Source organism: Topomyia yanbarensis, chromosome 2 (genome assembly GCF_030247195.1).
Source record: "Topomyia yanbarensis strain Yona2022 chromosome 2, ASM3024719v1, whole genome shotgun sequence".
Taxonomy (NCBI): domain Eukaryota; kingdom Metazoa; phylum Arthropoda; class Insecta; order Diptera; family Culicidae; genus Topomyia; species Topomyia yanbarensis.
The window spans coordinates 469642619-469658313 of NC_080671.1; the positions used below are offsets into that span (position 1 = coordinate 469642619).

At 39.3% G+C, this 15695-nt stretch overlaps 1 protein-coding gene across 1 annotated transcript in view; it reads right to left on the minus strand.

Annotated features, from left to right (window-relative positions):
- LOC131686185 (uncharacterized) overlaps positions 1 to 14789 on the minus strand; it is an 81189-nt gene extending 66400 nt beyond the window's left edge. The window contains exon 1 of the mRNA XM_058970410.1: positions 13593 to 14789. Coding sequence (XP_058826393.1) covers positions 13593 to 13635 — 43 coding nt within the window. The 5' untranslated portion in view covers positions 13636 to 14789. The remainder of the gene's footprint in view (positions 1 to 13592) is intronic.
- Positions 14790 to 15695: the final 906 nt, after the last annotated feature.

Here is a 15695-nt window from a genome sequence, read left to right on the forward strand (position 1 = left end):
CGAATTGAATATGTTTTTATGTGGTAGGTTGGTTAGTCTCCAAGTATTCCAATATTCAGAGTAAAAAGGATTAGTTAGGTAGTAAATACGAGCAAATTCTCACTAAGCGCAACTGATGCATTCCAATGGTCTATGAAACTTACGTAAAGGTGAACTTCGGACAAACCCAGGGTCGAAAAGTTTACCTCACTAAACAATGCAGATAAATGCTGAGCAGTAAAAATTAGCAGTTCTTCCAGAATCGAATATTATAAGAGATTATACCATCCGCCCTGTGTTTCTCGCTGTTCGAAGAAGCTGTGTGAAAAAGATGTAACTCGTGTACAATAATTAGAAAGCTTTCATTCTAGATGGTTTAAATGTTTCTTGAACTCAAGCACAACTCCAATAATTTTGAGAAGCTTACTAAGTGCTACTTTCATAATAGGTTTGGATTTTTCTATTGTTTGAAAAGAAAAATCTGTTCATCAACTCATGAAAAATCACGATTTCGTGAATTGAACTGTTTACGAAATTAGGAACATTTTTTTAGAATTGCCCCTGTTTGGGTTACCATCGAGTTTTTTACTCGGAGTAACGTGAACTCGATCATGAAAATGTAACCGATTCGCGGGATCTTGTTTTGTGAACTATTTCACGATAACAATTTGTGACTCCATAGTGTATTTTTGGCACTCCACACAGTTTTTCTTTTTTTTTAACATCGCACTGAATGTTATCAAATGAATAACGATGTTAAAGGTGCTACATTACTCCCTAAGGAGAAAATTCCTTCAAAACTGTATTTATACAGGGGCACAAATCTAACTATAATTAGTCAAGGTGTTTGCGCTTAGACTTCATCATGGCTCTGGGTTGAAGCTAGTCCAAAATTGGAAACACTACTAGTGAACATACTAAACGACTTCTAACTTACGATGTGGTTCATTCAGAAACGAGAGTCCGATTAGCTTCCCAACGTCCGATAGACACGTATTTCTAACCACTCCGTAATTGTATTCTTCCCTGTTCTTTTTTCAACTTTCTACTGGACGTCAACATTTCTTCCTTCATGCATCAAGGCTTCATCAGCTAACATGAGCAGTATATGCCCTCCTGAGGCTTCGAATAGTACTGCGAAAAATAAAAATAATAACTTCCAGGCGTACTAATCATCGTCTTTTGATCGACCTGACGGAATCTGAGGAATCAACCTGCAATGCTGATCCAAATGGTAAGCTGGCTACATATCACCAAAAAGTCCAGGGGTTTGCGTTTCAGTTTCATCTCTTCAAAACCATGGGACTTGATTACTGCACTCGCTTCACGCTAGTCCAAAATTGGAAACACTGGGCATTGTAAGTTAGGAGTCAATTAGTGTGTTCATAAGAAGTGTTGTGGCATAACGTAGTTGGCAAATCGGTTGTCTTGCACGCATCTCACATAGGATCGACACCTTACCCCCTTATAGGGTTAGAAATAGATTTTTCTAGCCAGAATAAGAGACAAATGACCCTCTATAATAAAAAAAAAACTACAAGGGGCAGCCCTATGGGGTTGCACGAGCTGTAGACGTAGGACTATACTACTTAATGTAAAATATTATTTTTCTTAGTACATTTAGAGTAATAATAATTAATCAAATATGTTTCTTACTTATAGATTAAGCACAACCAATCAACATCGAATGTTACATATTGAACCAAACTTCTTGGTTATCAGGTCTTTTCAGGTCTTTGTAGTAGGTGATCGAATCCGATTAAACTTTAAATATACAAGAATCGAAAAAAAATTTATATATGGACGAAGATGCGTTTTTGCAACGGTTTTTCAAGTGGCAGTGTATTCATTCATAAACAGGCTTTGTAGTATATACCTATTAGTAGAATCAAAATACTATAGGCTGAGTGAAAATGAATCACGTGAAGGGGAAATGAAACAATGAATTGATCGTACGTAAATAATAAACTTTCGTCGCAATTTAGTAACAAATTGGATATACCTACCTACACATTCGCCTCAAACATTAAACCCAAGCGCACAAAGCAAAATGAATCAAGGCTGATGATGATGGGTAGAGCGAAAGAGACAACTAATACCACGATACTATGTTAACTGTTATGTGCCCAACAAAAAAAACACCTTTAACAGGCTGACGGGGGTACCCACAAATTGAAATGGTCATAATTATGGCTAACCGATTTGGACACTTTTAGATGTTTTGGATTCAGGAAGTCGTCCACTTTTTGATTCTGTTGAATTGAATTGAAGTTGAATCGGATGAATGGATCTGGTGCTTGGCAATCCGGATTTTCCGGGGTAATGTTCTAGTACTAGGGTATGATTTGTAAATTTTAATAACGTCCTAGCAATATGAGTATCAAAATTCTTCAAATTGTCTCGGAAGTCTGTTATTTGTTGTTATGGGACCCTATGGCAGTTTAAAAACCTGTTTTAATCCACCTAGCGGTGCAATTGTGCCTTTCTCATTTCTCTAAACTATGGCACGGAGGCTTTTTATGTTCAACATAATTGTGGAAATGTCTACTACATTCTTAGTACACTTTGCACTTATATACAATGGCATGCCAGCCACGAACTTGATGAGCTACGTTACGACGGTGAAACACTTGAAACAAAAAAAATATCATACTCCATTAGCCTAATCAGCATTAGATCAATGTTATCTGCTTGCTAACTCATTTTGTCATGCGGGGGTGGATATGTGAGGAGGGCGAAAGTCCCATGAACGAACGACTCCTCAGCTTAAATTGGTATGCTTTGTGATACAGTGGCGGTTTAAAGATGATGGGGTTGAAAGGGAGGGGTATGAGGGCTGGATGGGGTGGTGGTCTGAGGGGTGATGGTTTACGGGGAGGTGTAACCCCTCTCCGTAAACCATCAACTACGCCCCTGTTAAAATCCAGAAACCTTATGCGAGTCGAAAAAAAAAATTAGGCCGGGATTAGGTTGACGTTTTTCAAAGTGATTGCATAACCTTTCTATATGAGAAAGGCAAAAATGTGCCAAAATCCAAAAAAGTGAACCGTCGTCAAATTTTTTTTCCAGTTTGCATCAAATCTCGACGTTTCATGCACGTTGAACACATTTAGCATCAAAAATAAAAATTCTATTTTTAATTTTTCCTATTGTTTATATGAGAAATTTCTGTGTGGCCGCACTCTGAAACCCGTAATTCCGGATCCAGAATTCCGATCGATCCAAAATTCAATAGCAGCCGATGGGAAGGTTGCACCTTTCATTTGAGACTAAGTTTGGGCAAATCGGTTTAGCCATCTCTGAGAAAAATGAGTGACATTATTTGACACATACACACATACACACACATACACACATACATACACACATACACACACACATACAGACTTTTTCCGATCTCGACGAACTGAGTCGAATGGGATATGACACTCGGCTCTCCGGGCCGGGATTAGGTTGACGTTTTTCAGAGTGATTGCATAACCTTTCTATATGAGAAAGGCAAAAATGACATTGGAATGGAATGGCCACTCACAGCACCACGGGAACCTGCTCCAGAATGTCTGTTCCGGGGTCAAGCCACCAAACGGTTAAAAAACCACAAGACATATCCTACTGATGCAATTTCAAGAATTTTGATACCCATGTTGCCATTGAAATTCACAAATAGTACCCCAACATTGGAGCAAGTTTCCGGAAATCCGGGAACCGCAGGAAGTAACCCGATTCATTTTTACCAAATCTAAAAGTGAGTTCCCGAATCCAAAACACCAAAAAGTATCAAAATCGGTTTGAAATTACCGTAGTTATTGTTATTTCACCTATGTGGGTACCCGGGTACCCACGTCGACCTGTTACGTAGTAAAAAAAATTCAGAAGCCCCTCCTCACTCCCCCCTTACTATATTAACAATATTAACAACCCAAAAGCTTGACTTAGTGAAGTTCTAAGATGTCACAAAGTTTCGATTTCCAGCTATGGATAAAACATGTGAATTTCATTAATTGAAACCTAAAAAGGTACCGCGTCGGATACATAACGGTTAACCGTGTTTGCAAATGGAGCTCGCATGTACACACTATTTTGTGTACGAATAATTATACATAAAAGTGTGCTGGAAACGAGCACAACACAAAAGATAGCATAGTGTTTGAACGGACAAGCTCAGTCGCATTCATCGGGTAGCGTACCTCCACAGGCAGTGTAACGGACTTCTAACTCAGCTACACTGGCTGTGAAAACACACAGCGCAGTGGTCCGCTTCGCCTACCGCTCAACAGGCAACTGAGCTGGTTCGGCGAAATCCGTCCGTACACAAATCTGTCGTGCTGGACTAGGGAAGCGCTATCTTCTGTGTGTAAATGCGCGATATTTTGACTAGGTTGTTCATTATTTAAATTTTTAATGCCATGATATCAAAAATCTTTGGGTTTATCTATTGGAATCTATTCTTAGAAGTATTTTGGGGCGATATGCGCAAAAAAATTTGAAAATTTATTATGAGATGGCCGAATTATATGCGTTTAAAATTGGACCACTTTTCGTTACATACCATTTTTGTTGAATTTGCAAAGCGCACCCCTATATCGAAAACAAAGACGTAGTCCTACGTCAAAACAAAGTGGTTCCATTTTTGGACTAGCGTCCGCCTGGTTCTATAGTCAAGTGCTCCATCAACATTTAATCAAAAGTAAGATTTTTTTCGAATCCAGAACATTCCCTTATTGAATGAGCTGGTTGTTGGATTCACGAACCTACTGAGCATGTTTCTATAATCAACGCAAATCAATTTCCCGATAAAATTATAGTCTGTGTACTCCAACATGATATTTGTGATGTTTTTGCTCTTGATTTTCACCGAGCTGACCTCTTGGGACTTACACTTGAGCATGCAAGAGAACTGACTGCAGTTAAATATTCCACTACAACGTTGAATGGTCAAATCATGTTCCTCTGCATAGATCGGCTCGTAAGTAACCTCGGGGCAATGCGACTTAGTTAATACTTGATACTGGATGGGCTACAGCTTCTCCTCGATGCGCCTACACCGAATGGAGTGTTCTCATCCACTGGACTCGATCCTGGGCCAACCGATTCCAGCTGCCCCGAAGGTTGAGCGCCCTAATATATATATTGTTGAATATTGTCTTCGCTTGACTCTCATCCGGCATTCGGACCACGTGTCCTGCCCACCGCAGTCTGCCGTGTTGTATCAGCTTTACAATATCCGTTTCTTTATATACTTGGTATAACTCATGGTTCATCCGACGCCGCCAGATTCCATTCTTCTGCCTACCGCCGAATATTGTTCGCAGCACCTTACGCTCGAATACACCGAACTCTCTACGGTCGGTTTCCCTTAACGTCCATGCTTCATGACCGTACCGGGAGAATCAGGGTCGTATAGATAGCGAACCTCGTCTTCATTCGCAGACTGTGGGACTTAAGCTGGTTACGAAGTCCGTAAAAGCCTCATTTTCAACTGCAATACGCCTTTTCACCTCACGGATAACTTCGTTGTCGCATGTCACTAGGGTTCCAAGGTACACAAATTCATCTACAATTTTAAAAATTTCACCATCCAGTACCATTACACTACCACTATCACTACTGGACGCACGTTGTTCACCAGCGACCATGTACTTTATTTTGCCGATATTAATCATGATTCCAAGTCTCGCTGTCTCCCTCTTAAAATGAGCAAATTCCCCTTCCACAGCACTTCGATCGAACCCGATAATACCGATATCGTCCGCAAAGCCCTGAAGCATGTGCACAGTAAATTCGACAGTGCATCACCCTACTTCAATCCATGCAAGGTTACGAAGGATGTCGAAATTTCATCCGCAACGCCTTACACTTGATTTATATTCATCCAGCGTTACACGAATCAGCCGTATTAGTTTCGTCGGAAAACGATGTTCTAGCATAATTTGCTGTTATTAATTTCGTTTCACTGAATCGTACGCTGCCTTGAAATCTATAAACAGATTATGTGCCTGCAAGTTGTACTCCTGGAATTTATCGAGAATTTGTCTCAGGGTGAACATTTGATCCGTCATTGATTGATTCTCACGAAGGACTCTTCAAGCGTTCTCAATCTGTTGATCAGAATACGGGACATTCTTCTCCAACAACACAAATGATCGTACCTATCACAGTGCAAATAGAGATTCGGAGTACTACCTAACAGTCTGCATGCGCTCAAAACTGTTGATGGTGTACAACACTTGTCGCGAGAGGACGCCGAGGCTCAATATCGATCAGCTAGGAAACGATCGTGCTGCCGAGAAATACGCGCAGACGCAAGAGACAGCGCTACCAACGGAAGAGCAGCTAGGCGCAGCTACTCTGGAGGCTGGCTGGAGCAATAGACGAATGTTACAAGGGCGTGTATACTGCAACCCCGCACGAGAGCAAATAAGAAACGATACAGAAAATCGTGGAATATACAAAACTCGGTATTCCGACAAAAAATGCATACAGGAAGATCAAGATAACGAGGCGATGGAGCAGCTATTCCGCGTCTATGACACACGGTAATTCTACGAGAAGATGAAACGTTCACACAAATGCATGTGCTAATGTAAATATTATCACGAACGAGATAGTGCATGAATTACGTTGTCTAGTGACGCGGGCTGTCGTCGACAGATTTCCAGCACGGGATTTATCTGAGATTCAGGGGAAGATCGGACGGTTGAGCAATAATAAAGCCATGTGAAATGCTTAAACACGGAGGCGAGACATTGCCTAGGGTACTGGTTGTAGAATTTTTACCGGAGGATTGGATGAATGGATTAGTATGTCTCATCTTTAAAACGTGATAAGCTTCCGAACGATTGCTTTGTTGAACGCCGCCTACAAGGTGCTTTCCTAAATTCTTTATCGTCAACTATCGTCGAAAGCAAGGGATTTAGTGGGGTAATATCAAGCAGGTTTTATTTGTGCACGTGAATCATCACCTTCTGATGATTTCAAAGGGGTGCACAGTGGAAGAAATCCAACTAAAAAGGCAATTAATTGGAAGCCGCTGAAAAAGTATCACAATATATACACCAAAAGTTGCGGAATGTTTTAGGTAATAAAATGAAATCAAATATGTTCACCGCACGCAACTGTGACAGGAGATATGTGGCTTTAAAGAACCGGAATATTACCGCTTTTCTTCAAATCTGAGGCCTAAATCGGAAGCCGCTGTAAAAGTACAAATAATTATACCCTTAAAGTTGTGGAAAACTCTAGCGATCTAGATGTTTCACTGCTCGCACTTGTGACCGGAGATATGGGGCTTTGAAGATCTGGAATATTACCGGTTTTTTATCAAATCAGAGGCCTAATTCAGAAGCCGCTGAAAAAATACAAAAAATTGTACCCTTAAAGTTGCGGAAAGCTCTAGCGATCAAGATGCAATCAAATTTGTTCAATTTGTAATTCTTTGAACTTTTTAGCGGCTTCTGAATTATGCCTAAGATTTGTTGAAGTTCCGGATCTTCAAAGCCCCATATCTCTGGTTACAGATGCGTGCGGTGAACAAATTTGATTGCATTTTATTACCTAAAAAAATTCGCAACTTTTTGTGTGTATATTGTGATACTTTTTCAGCGGCTTCCAATTAATTGCCTTTTTGGTTGGATTTCTTCCACTGTGGGGTGGTAGCATACTGTGACAGAAATGGGGCTCTGCTGGCTCTGGGAATTGCCTAACATTTGCGCCTATTCTGCAGGGAAGAGATGTTAGATGTAACGCACTGCTATGACACACAAGTTGGCAAACTGGCTAGTATTGGTTTTGATGAGATCGTGAACAAAATTCATTTGCTTACAGCAATGACATACCAGACTTGTCCGCTTCGAGCCATGTGTGCTTCTAGAGGAACCCGTTGGTGGAATATCGCACTTGTTGGACTCAAAAAGTATTGTAGAAAAACCTGGAATCTAAGACGTAGTACTCATCTGTCTCTTTGACACATAATTTCCCGGTTGTACGAAGCCACCACCGACGACTGCCCCTGAGTTCTATTCAGGTAGTTCTGATTCGTGGGTATTCGCTCGTAGAATGGTGACAACCGAATCGATCAAATGGGTGATTAAAAGTTTTGCTCTCTTTAACTTTCCAAGAAAAAGATGGGATTATTCCAGTTTTAATTAAAGTATTTTAACAAAAAAGCAAAACTTTTTGAACACCTTAGTGGAATGTCGCAATTAACCCTCTTAAAGCAGATGTCTTCCATTTAATACTGCTAAAATAATAATGAAAATCAGTTGCATTTCACTATCCAATAACGAATACTAGTATTTCGACTACGACGTGTAGTCTTCAGTGTTCATATCGGTCTATAGACAGATTGCTACGGCCAAATGCGTGAAGCTGATCTTTTTCTGCATTCAGGCAATGTTTTGAAAAGCCTTGATTTTTTTTTTATCTTAATCTCGATTTAATAAAGACAAACGGGATTTTTTTGAAAATGCACCAGCTTTCAGATACTCTAAATTCAAGGGATTCGAAATTTGTCGTTGAAGATAATTTATCAAGGAACAATGCCACGTAAATTACTTAGAATCAATTACATTATTTCTAATACACTGGTACGAAGCCAGTGCATTTTAAATGTGCAAATATGTGTTACAGTAAATTCATATGTGTTTATTATTTTTTTTTTATTCATTTCGTTTATTTGATAGGCACAAATGCGTTAGCTTGGCGGTGCCAAATGCTTTTGTTTTTACATTTTGGATATCTTAAAACTAGGAGGTTACAATGTTGAAATATTTTTTTTTACAAAGGAAAAGAAAGTTTACAGCTATCTTAAGACTAGAAATAAGATTCAATATACAAAAGAGGGCCAAAAGATTTTTTTATGAAAAAAATTTAAAACAAGGGATTCACTTTGATATACAAGAGGGGGAGTAATAGTATTTTACGAAATATTTTACGGTTATCTTAAAACTAACAATATAGTTTAGTACACAAAAGGGGGAACAAATATTTATGAGAAATTTCACAGAAATCTTAAAACTAGGGATTCAATTCTATTTACAAGATGGAGGACAAGAGTTTCAATAAAGAGTAAAAATTATAGCTATCTTAAAACTAGGAATACAGAATACTAATTTGAATTTTTTAACTAAAACTTATGCTTGGTCAAGATATTCAAAGGGTGGCTTATTTCCGCATCAGTGTAGCAGCAGTTGTATCAAAGACAGGGGAGAGACAGGGAAAGAAGAGCAATGTGTTTATTATGATAGTGACTTGGATGTGACGGACGAATAAAAGGTTTGGATAATTTATACAATGTTATATTTTGATTACGGCTCAAAAATTAATAAAGATACCTATAACGGTAATATGTACCTGCTCAACTATATATTGTTGCATTTGTTGTAGATTTTCCTAGATGGGCCACAACCGAGGAAATATTCTTTTTTTGATAAAAACGTCTTCTTAGAAAATTACTCACAACTTTTTTATTTCAAACCGAATCACTATACTCTCATCGGCGGAAAGTTTGTCATAACTTTCGATCGATTTATAGAATTTAGCACACAAAAGATTTAAAGGACAAAACACAAATCCCGGCCCACATCCGGGGTCTTTCCCTTTTCAATTGAGTTTGAAAAGGTTATCCACTAGAGTGACCAGTTAAAAGAACCCCATCAGTCAATTCTTGCTTCGATTTGGAGTGTCTAGTCCAACTTTAAACAAATTTGTTCAAGTCCATGAAATTTGTAAGGAATTTTTTGACATTATTAATGATTATTAGTAACATAGAAAGCTTTGGTAACAATTATCGTTTCGTTGAACACAAGTGTGTTCTTTTTCGGAATAATACTTTTACTTAAACGTGCTATAAAAGATATTATAGCCACTGCCTTAAACCTAATTTCTGGCGCATATAGAAGAGAAACCGTGATTTATTCCAATGGGTCTATGACTTTCTAAAATGGGGAGAAAACTTGACGAGTCAGTAGTATTCCCCAAGATCTGTTTGGCGGTGCTCTCGGTTCTATATCTTTGCAAGTATGTTGAATTAGGTTTTTAAATTATCGTGGTACATGCTTAGATAGTTTATCTATTGACTAAAATAATACAAAAATACAATTTATACGATTTTGTAAAACAAGCTATTCTCAATAGTTAGCAAAAAGAGGTTGTCTCATTTTTATTTATAGAAGTCATCTATTTTTTTCGTCCAATGCTTTTCCATGTAAATTTTATATATGATATCTGTATATCTATTCTTTATACTCTTACAAGCTAATATATTTAATATAGAAAAAAGATGGGTGGGTAATGTCTAGGACATAACCGGAGTGTCGTGATTACTCGTTTGACTTGTAATTCAAATCGAATGTTACTTAGTGAAATATGTGGGAATGTTTCAATTTATTCTTTATAATAATTATGGTGGTTCTGAAAAGAACCTTTGTTGTTGGCGTCTGCGTTGATAGGGGATGCGCTGGATTCTAAGCTCGTTGAGACATTCATTCATGAAATGAACAAATTTCATATTTTCTTGCTTTGAAATATCAATGTTAAAATCTCTCGAAACAACCATCGGAATCTTTTTCCTAGCGTACAGAATTGAATCACGCTTAGCGAAAAACGAGAAGCGGGTAATGTTCGGGACATAACCGCGATGATCATATTCTTAAAATTCTGCTTGTATCTCTTTCAAATGGCTAAATTTTACGCATTAAGTTCGATTCACTGGGCTCTGCGAAATTTTTCTGGGGATCCCGTTTGTTAATCTATTCAGTAAAACAATTTTATTACCGAGTTCTCCCCATTGAATACAGGTCAATAATTTCATATAATGATTTCAACAAGCAGACAATGTATTTGTATGACAGGTGGGAGTGTTTTGAAGTGGTTTTAGTGGAGGCAACAACATAAAATCGCATATTGGACATTTTACAATGATTCTCCTTAACCCTACAAAACCACGGGTTTGGCAGCAGAGGGTTAAGTTGTTTGGAATAGTTGACAGTTACTATATGATAACTAAAAATATAAAATTGTTCTATAAATTGCAAAGTTATTGCCGTGTTATCTTTGTCATTTTATTTATATAGGAACAATCATTAAAATTATGTCAATTTATGCTTTGCAAGATTTGAAATAACTTCGAAGTGTGGTCACGACACCCCTCTTGTGTCATATACATTACCAGCCCATCTTTTTCCACTATGCATTCGTCCTAATAAGGACGGTTTGTTGATAACTATGGTGATAAAGACGAGAATCTTTTGAAACGATTCAAACCTTGCCGACGATTTGTTTGTACTGCGTACACACATACGAACATTTCCCTTTCGCAACCCATACCGAATGAGCATGCTTTGCATCAAGGCGTTCCTATTTATTAACATTTCGGTGCAGATGGAAGGCCATCCTTTTGTGCGATAAATGAATATATTTTCATCATTCGTTTTGGTGTAGCTTTCGCTTAGTGGCAGAGTTGCCACTTTCACTGATTTTTTTGGAAGGATTTGCAAAAACCTTCGGGTTTATAGATTAATTTGAAAAATATTTTCTTATATGATAATTATTTTTAATTATACAAATTAATAAAATGAACATCCTAATATTTTTTTCCATTATATATTCATCCTAAGGACGGTTTGCATATAACTATGACACAAATCCATCTACAATTAACAGCGCTAACGGAAAATAAGCACCACTAGTTTTTTACAAGTATTTTGTTAGACCTGAAAAGGACTGTTGGCAACATTAGAGACGCGTGAATTTACTTATCTTCTTCGGGCAACTTTCTTGGCAGGTTTGGCGGCCTTCTTTGGCTTTGGAATCTTCGGCTTGTTCGCTGCAGCCTTCGATGATTTGGTGGCATTTTTAGTGGCAGTTGCTACCGCCTTTTCAGTGATTGCGTTTCTTAGCCTTTGGCTTTTGGCCCTCTCACAGCCACCACTCCACCAACGTTTTTCTTTTTCTCTCCGGTGCTAGCCGATTTGATTGGTCGTCCGATGCAGGTTCTCACGATCACCTAGCACGCACGTCCATTATGTACTGCATCTTACACACGTCTGGCTTTGAGAAAAGCTGCGACACCCCTATTTATAGGTTTTATCAATAATGTTGATTCTCATTTAAAGTAGTTTTTGAACCATTTAAACAAATTTTATATAGCAGACAACGTATCGGTAGCAAGCGTCGAACGTTATCCTTCCGATTTATGAAACAAGATTAGCATCCGTTTAGTGGAAGGAAAGTTATTAAGGTTCAAAATGTACGTAACGCTTTCGCTAATATGCACTACTATCGCTTTCTCGCTCGTTTTCGTGCCGTGCATGAGCCTTTCCTTTCCGTCCGGCTTTTAATGGCATAACTAAAACGAATATGCCGGCTTTCCCCCACCAACTACTCTCGTAAAACAACCCAATACGAATAATCATAGGAACAAACATGTAGTGGACCTATATTTAATAATTTTCATTATTTTATTGTTCGGTTGGTGCACCGTATTGACAGCTCTGTGCGGATGGGCTGAATATTTTCACTTTGCCGTCGTTTTCGAAAGATTTTTCAAAACACGATTTTTCCGTTGATATTGAATGTCCTACATATTCAAAAATTTAATACAACATTGGTACAAATACTTTCAACAAAATGCCGTAGAAATTGATTAAATTCATTTAGTACAACGAAAGATATACGCGTTCAAAACCTTACATCATTTTTCTTCCGAAATTTTGAAAAGGGGCCCCTATATTGAAAGGTAAGTCGTTAGTCACGACAAAAGTTAAGTTTTATTAAAAGCATTTTCAGAGATTTGCATTTAAGTATCATTAATCTACTATTCCAGTTTAAACTTTGTTGTCCAAGTTGAAGTTATTGAATACCAAAATGATTGTATCTCAATTGATTAAAGCTTAAATATTTGACAAACTCATAATTCCAAAATAATTGAGACTTGGGACTGTTACTGTCTGAATCGCAAAAATGTATGGCGTAAAAGATTTCCCTAAGCGACAGTTTCAAATGAAACTATCGCAATTTGGCACCATTCCACCCAAAACGGGTTTTTTTGGCAACGACGCCCGTCGTTTTCACCTTGAATTTCCTCCCATTCCAGTTCGCGGAATATCCCCCTGTATCCGCAAATGAAAACTACGTGAAAAGATGACTTCATACATTGCTTGACCGCAAACGCTAAAATTCGTTGGAAAAGCAAAGTAGGCGACCGGCAGACAGCCTACTTTACATTGATAGAAATCGCGATACATACCTACTGTGAAGCGTCTCGTTGGTAGTTTGTACTACTTCCTATGCCGCGACATTAGCTCATGGAAACAAATTATAATCCGCGCTAAGCACATGTTAATGACATTCGTATAGTGTACAGTGTACAGCTATACCAACATGCACGGGCTGCGTACTTTGCTGCTGCATGAAAAAACCTATATTTAGCACGCTATTCATTCGTGAAAATGGGCACTTGTTTCATTCATAAATTTGCCAAGGGCCTCTACAAGCCACCGTGCACATCGATTTATTCAAGGACCCTCGCTAAAACATGGTAATTTGGCTCCTAACAAGGTTCCGGAGGGTGGGTGGTTTATTTATTTTTTTTTTCATGTGGATTGGGTACTAACCTTTAACGAGAAAGATCTGCAGTAGCACTAGCAAACGCCACATCTCATATTCCGTTTCTCGCTCTGGTACCGCCTGAATGGAGTGGAAGATTGGATTTTTTCTCGTTCCCGTTGCTGTTTTTCGATAACGATTATGCTTTTGATTTTATGGCAAAATCATTTATCACTCGCACACCCCTCAGATGGATCGGAGGGATGTGGCAATAGATCTTCCCGATTCCGGGCCCCGGTTATTTGTTTGTTTGCTTTCGATGCATGGCTGGCAGAGAGCGATGATGTTTTATAGCTCTAGCGTTGGAAAATAAACGTCGATTTTCACACTTTATTGAACAGCTTTATTTTTATCGACAGCACTAAACACAATCCTACCGAAAGCAGATTGAACGTATTTTCATTAGATATGGTTGATCATTATTTGATATCATAGGTGAGGAAGATCCACTCTGTCTAGAACGGTTCCCACGAGCAGAACTAGCACGAACGCACTGGGCCAGGTAGCACACATAAATTTTCACTCTTTTCTCGTTCACTTGCTCATGAAAATTCCCCGTATTTCATTTTGTTGCAATTCTACAACACTGCCGTAAAGCACAGCTGCATTCATTCGCCGTCTGCCCTATCCCTGGACCGTAGGACCTGTGCACTATTTTCCACGGCTATTTAAACTGTAACAAAACATCTACGTAAATCACTTCCAGCCTCCCCTCTCTACCGGCATTTTCGGAGAGCAGAAGACCAAGTCAGTGCAGGGCCAGGCACAGTGTACACACGGATGCTTCCCGCTGTGATTAATGACTTCCAAATAAAACAAACGAATTTATATATCTTTCCTGGACTACACTGGCGTCCGGGGAGACCTCAGACACCGAAACCGGATGAACTTTGGTACCGTCTGCCAGAGAAAATTCGACGTTCGTAAATCCACTCGCTGGGAAATCTCGGTTTCCGTTCACTTATTTGCCTCTTCTGGTGGCACAGGTGGTAGTCTTGACCATAGTTTCTAATCGAGTTTAATTCCTACTTGCTTAGTGAGGTCGCACAACCGATCTAAAGTGAGGCGCGAGTAAGAGAGATCGGAAAAAACGGCAATCAAAATTCTTACGACAAGACGACTTATCGCGGGTCCGAGGGGGCGCAAGGTAGGATTAGATTACCCGATGAGTTGAAAACCGTACCACGCACATTCATCCGCGCTCGGCGTTGATAAAAGACTGAAATTTAGGGAAAACTCTACGGTGAGCATAAGCTGCCGCGCGCTCTAATTTGCGCCTATGACCGACGGGACGTCGTCGTCGTCGCCGTCGTAGCATGCTTTGTGTGTGGGATAAAATGCGAACGGCATCGGTCGAGCTCCCACACAGATCCAGAGAGGGAGACAGTCCTTACACTCCCGCTCACACAACTGATGACGATCGAGAGTGCCGGGAGATTATGCTTATGCTGGTGAGAGGCGACGGTATACCGCATTCAGTGTGCTGCTGATGGGTTGGAAAAACGGGAGCGGGCATGCGTGCCTGTGGTGACGTATGTGAGCGCCTGGTGGCGGGTAATGGAACTGATCGACCGAGTCCGTAATGTAGGTGATGAATGGAAAATTGCTATATTCTATCCATTCCGACAGCAACTTGAACGAAGTGGTGTCCAACGGAAGCTGAGGAATGTAGCGATGTGGGAAGCGGGTGGGTGGGTGCGAATGAATACTTTTGGGATTATGATTTATGACATTGCAGCAAAAGTTTCGATTGGTTGGGGTAGCGAAGCGAAGGTTGATGAAATCTTGAATTTGATACCGAAAACGCTGAATCGGATGACATTCTGCTGAGCCGTGGATTCTTAATATTAAAATATTTCAAAATAATTGAAAGTTTGTCCCTTGAGTTGGTTAGAGAACTTTGTAAACAGTACAAAGGAAAAAAGAACTATGGTATTATTAGTTATGTAATTTGCGTTTCGACTTCGTCTCATCAGAATCCAACACTAACTTAGTGGCAGGATTAACGCGAACTCTTAAAACGAGAACACTATTTTTGTTTCTGAGCAAACCCCTACTCCTGCGTGATATTTCGTTAGAAAAGGAGTTATGCACTTAACGCGCAAATGTGG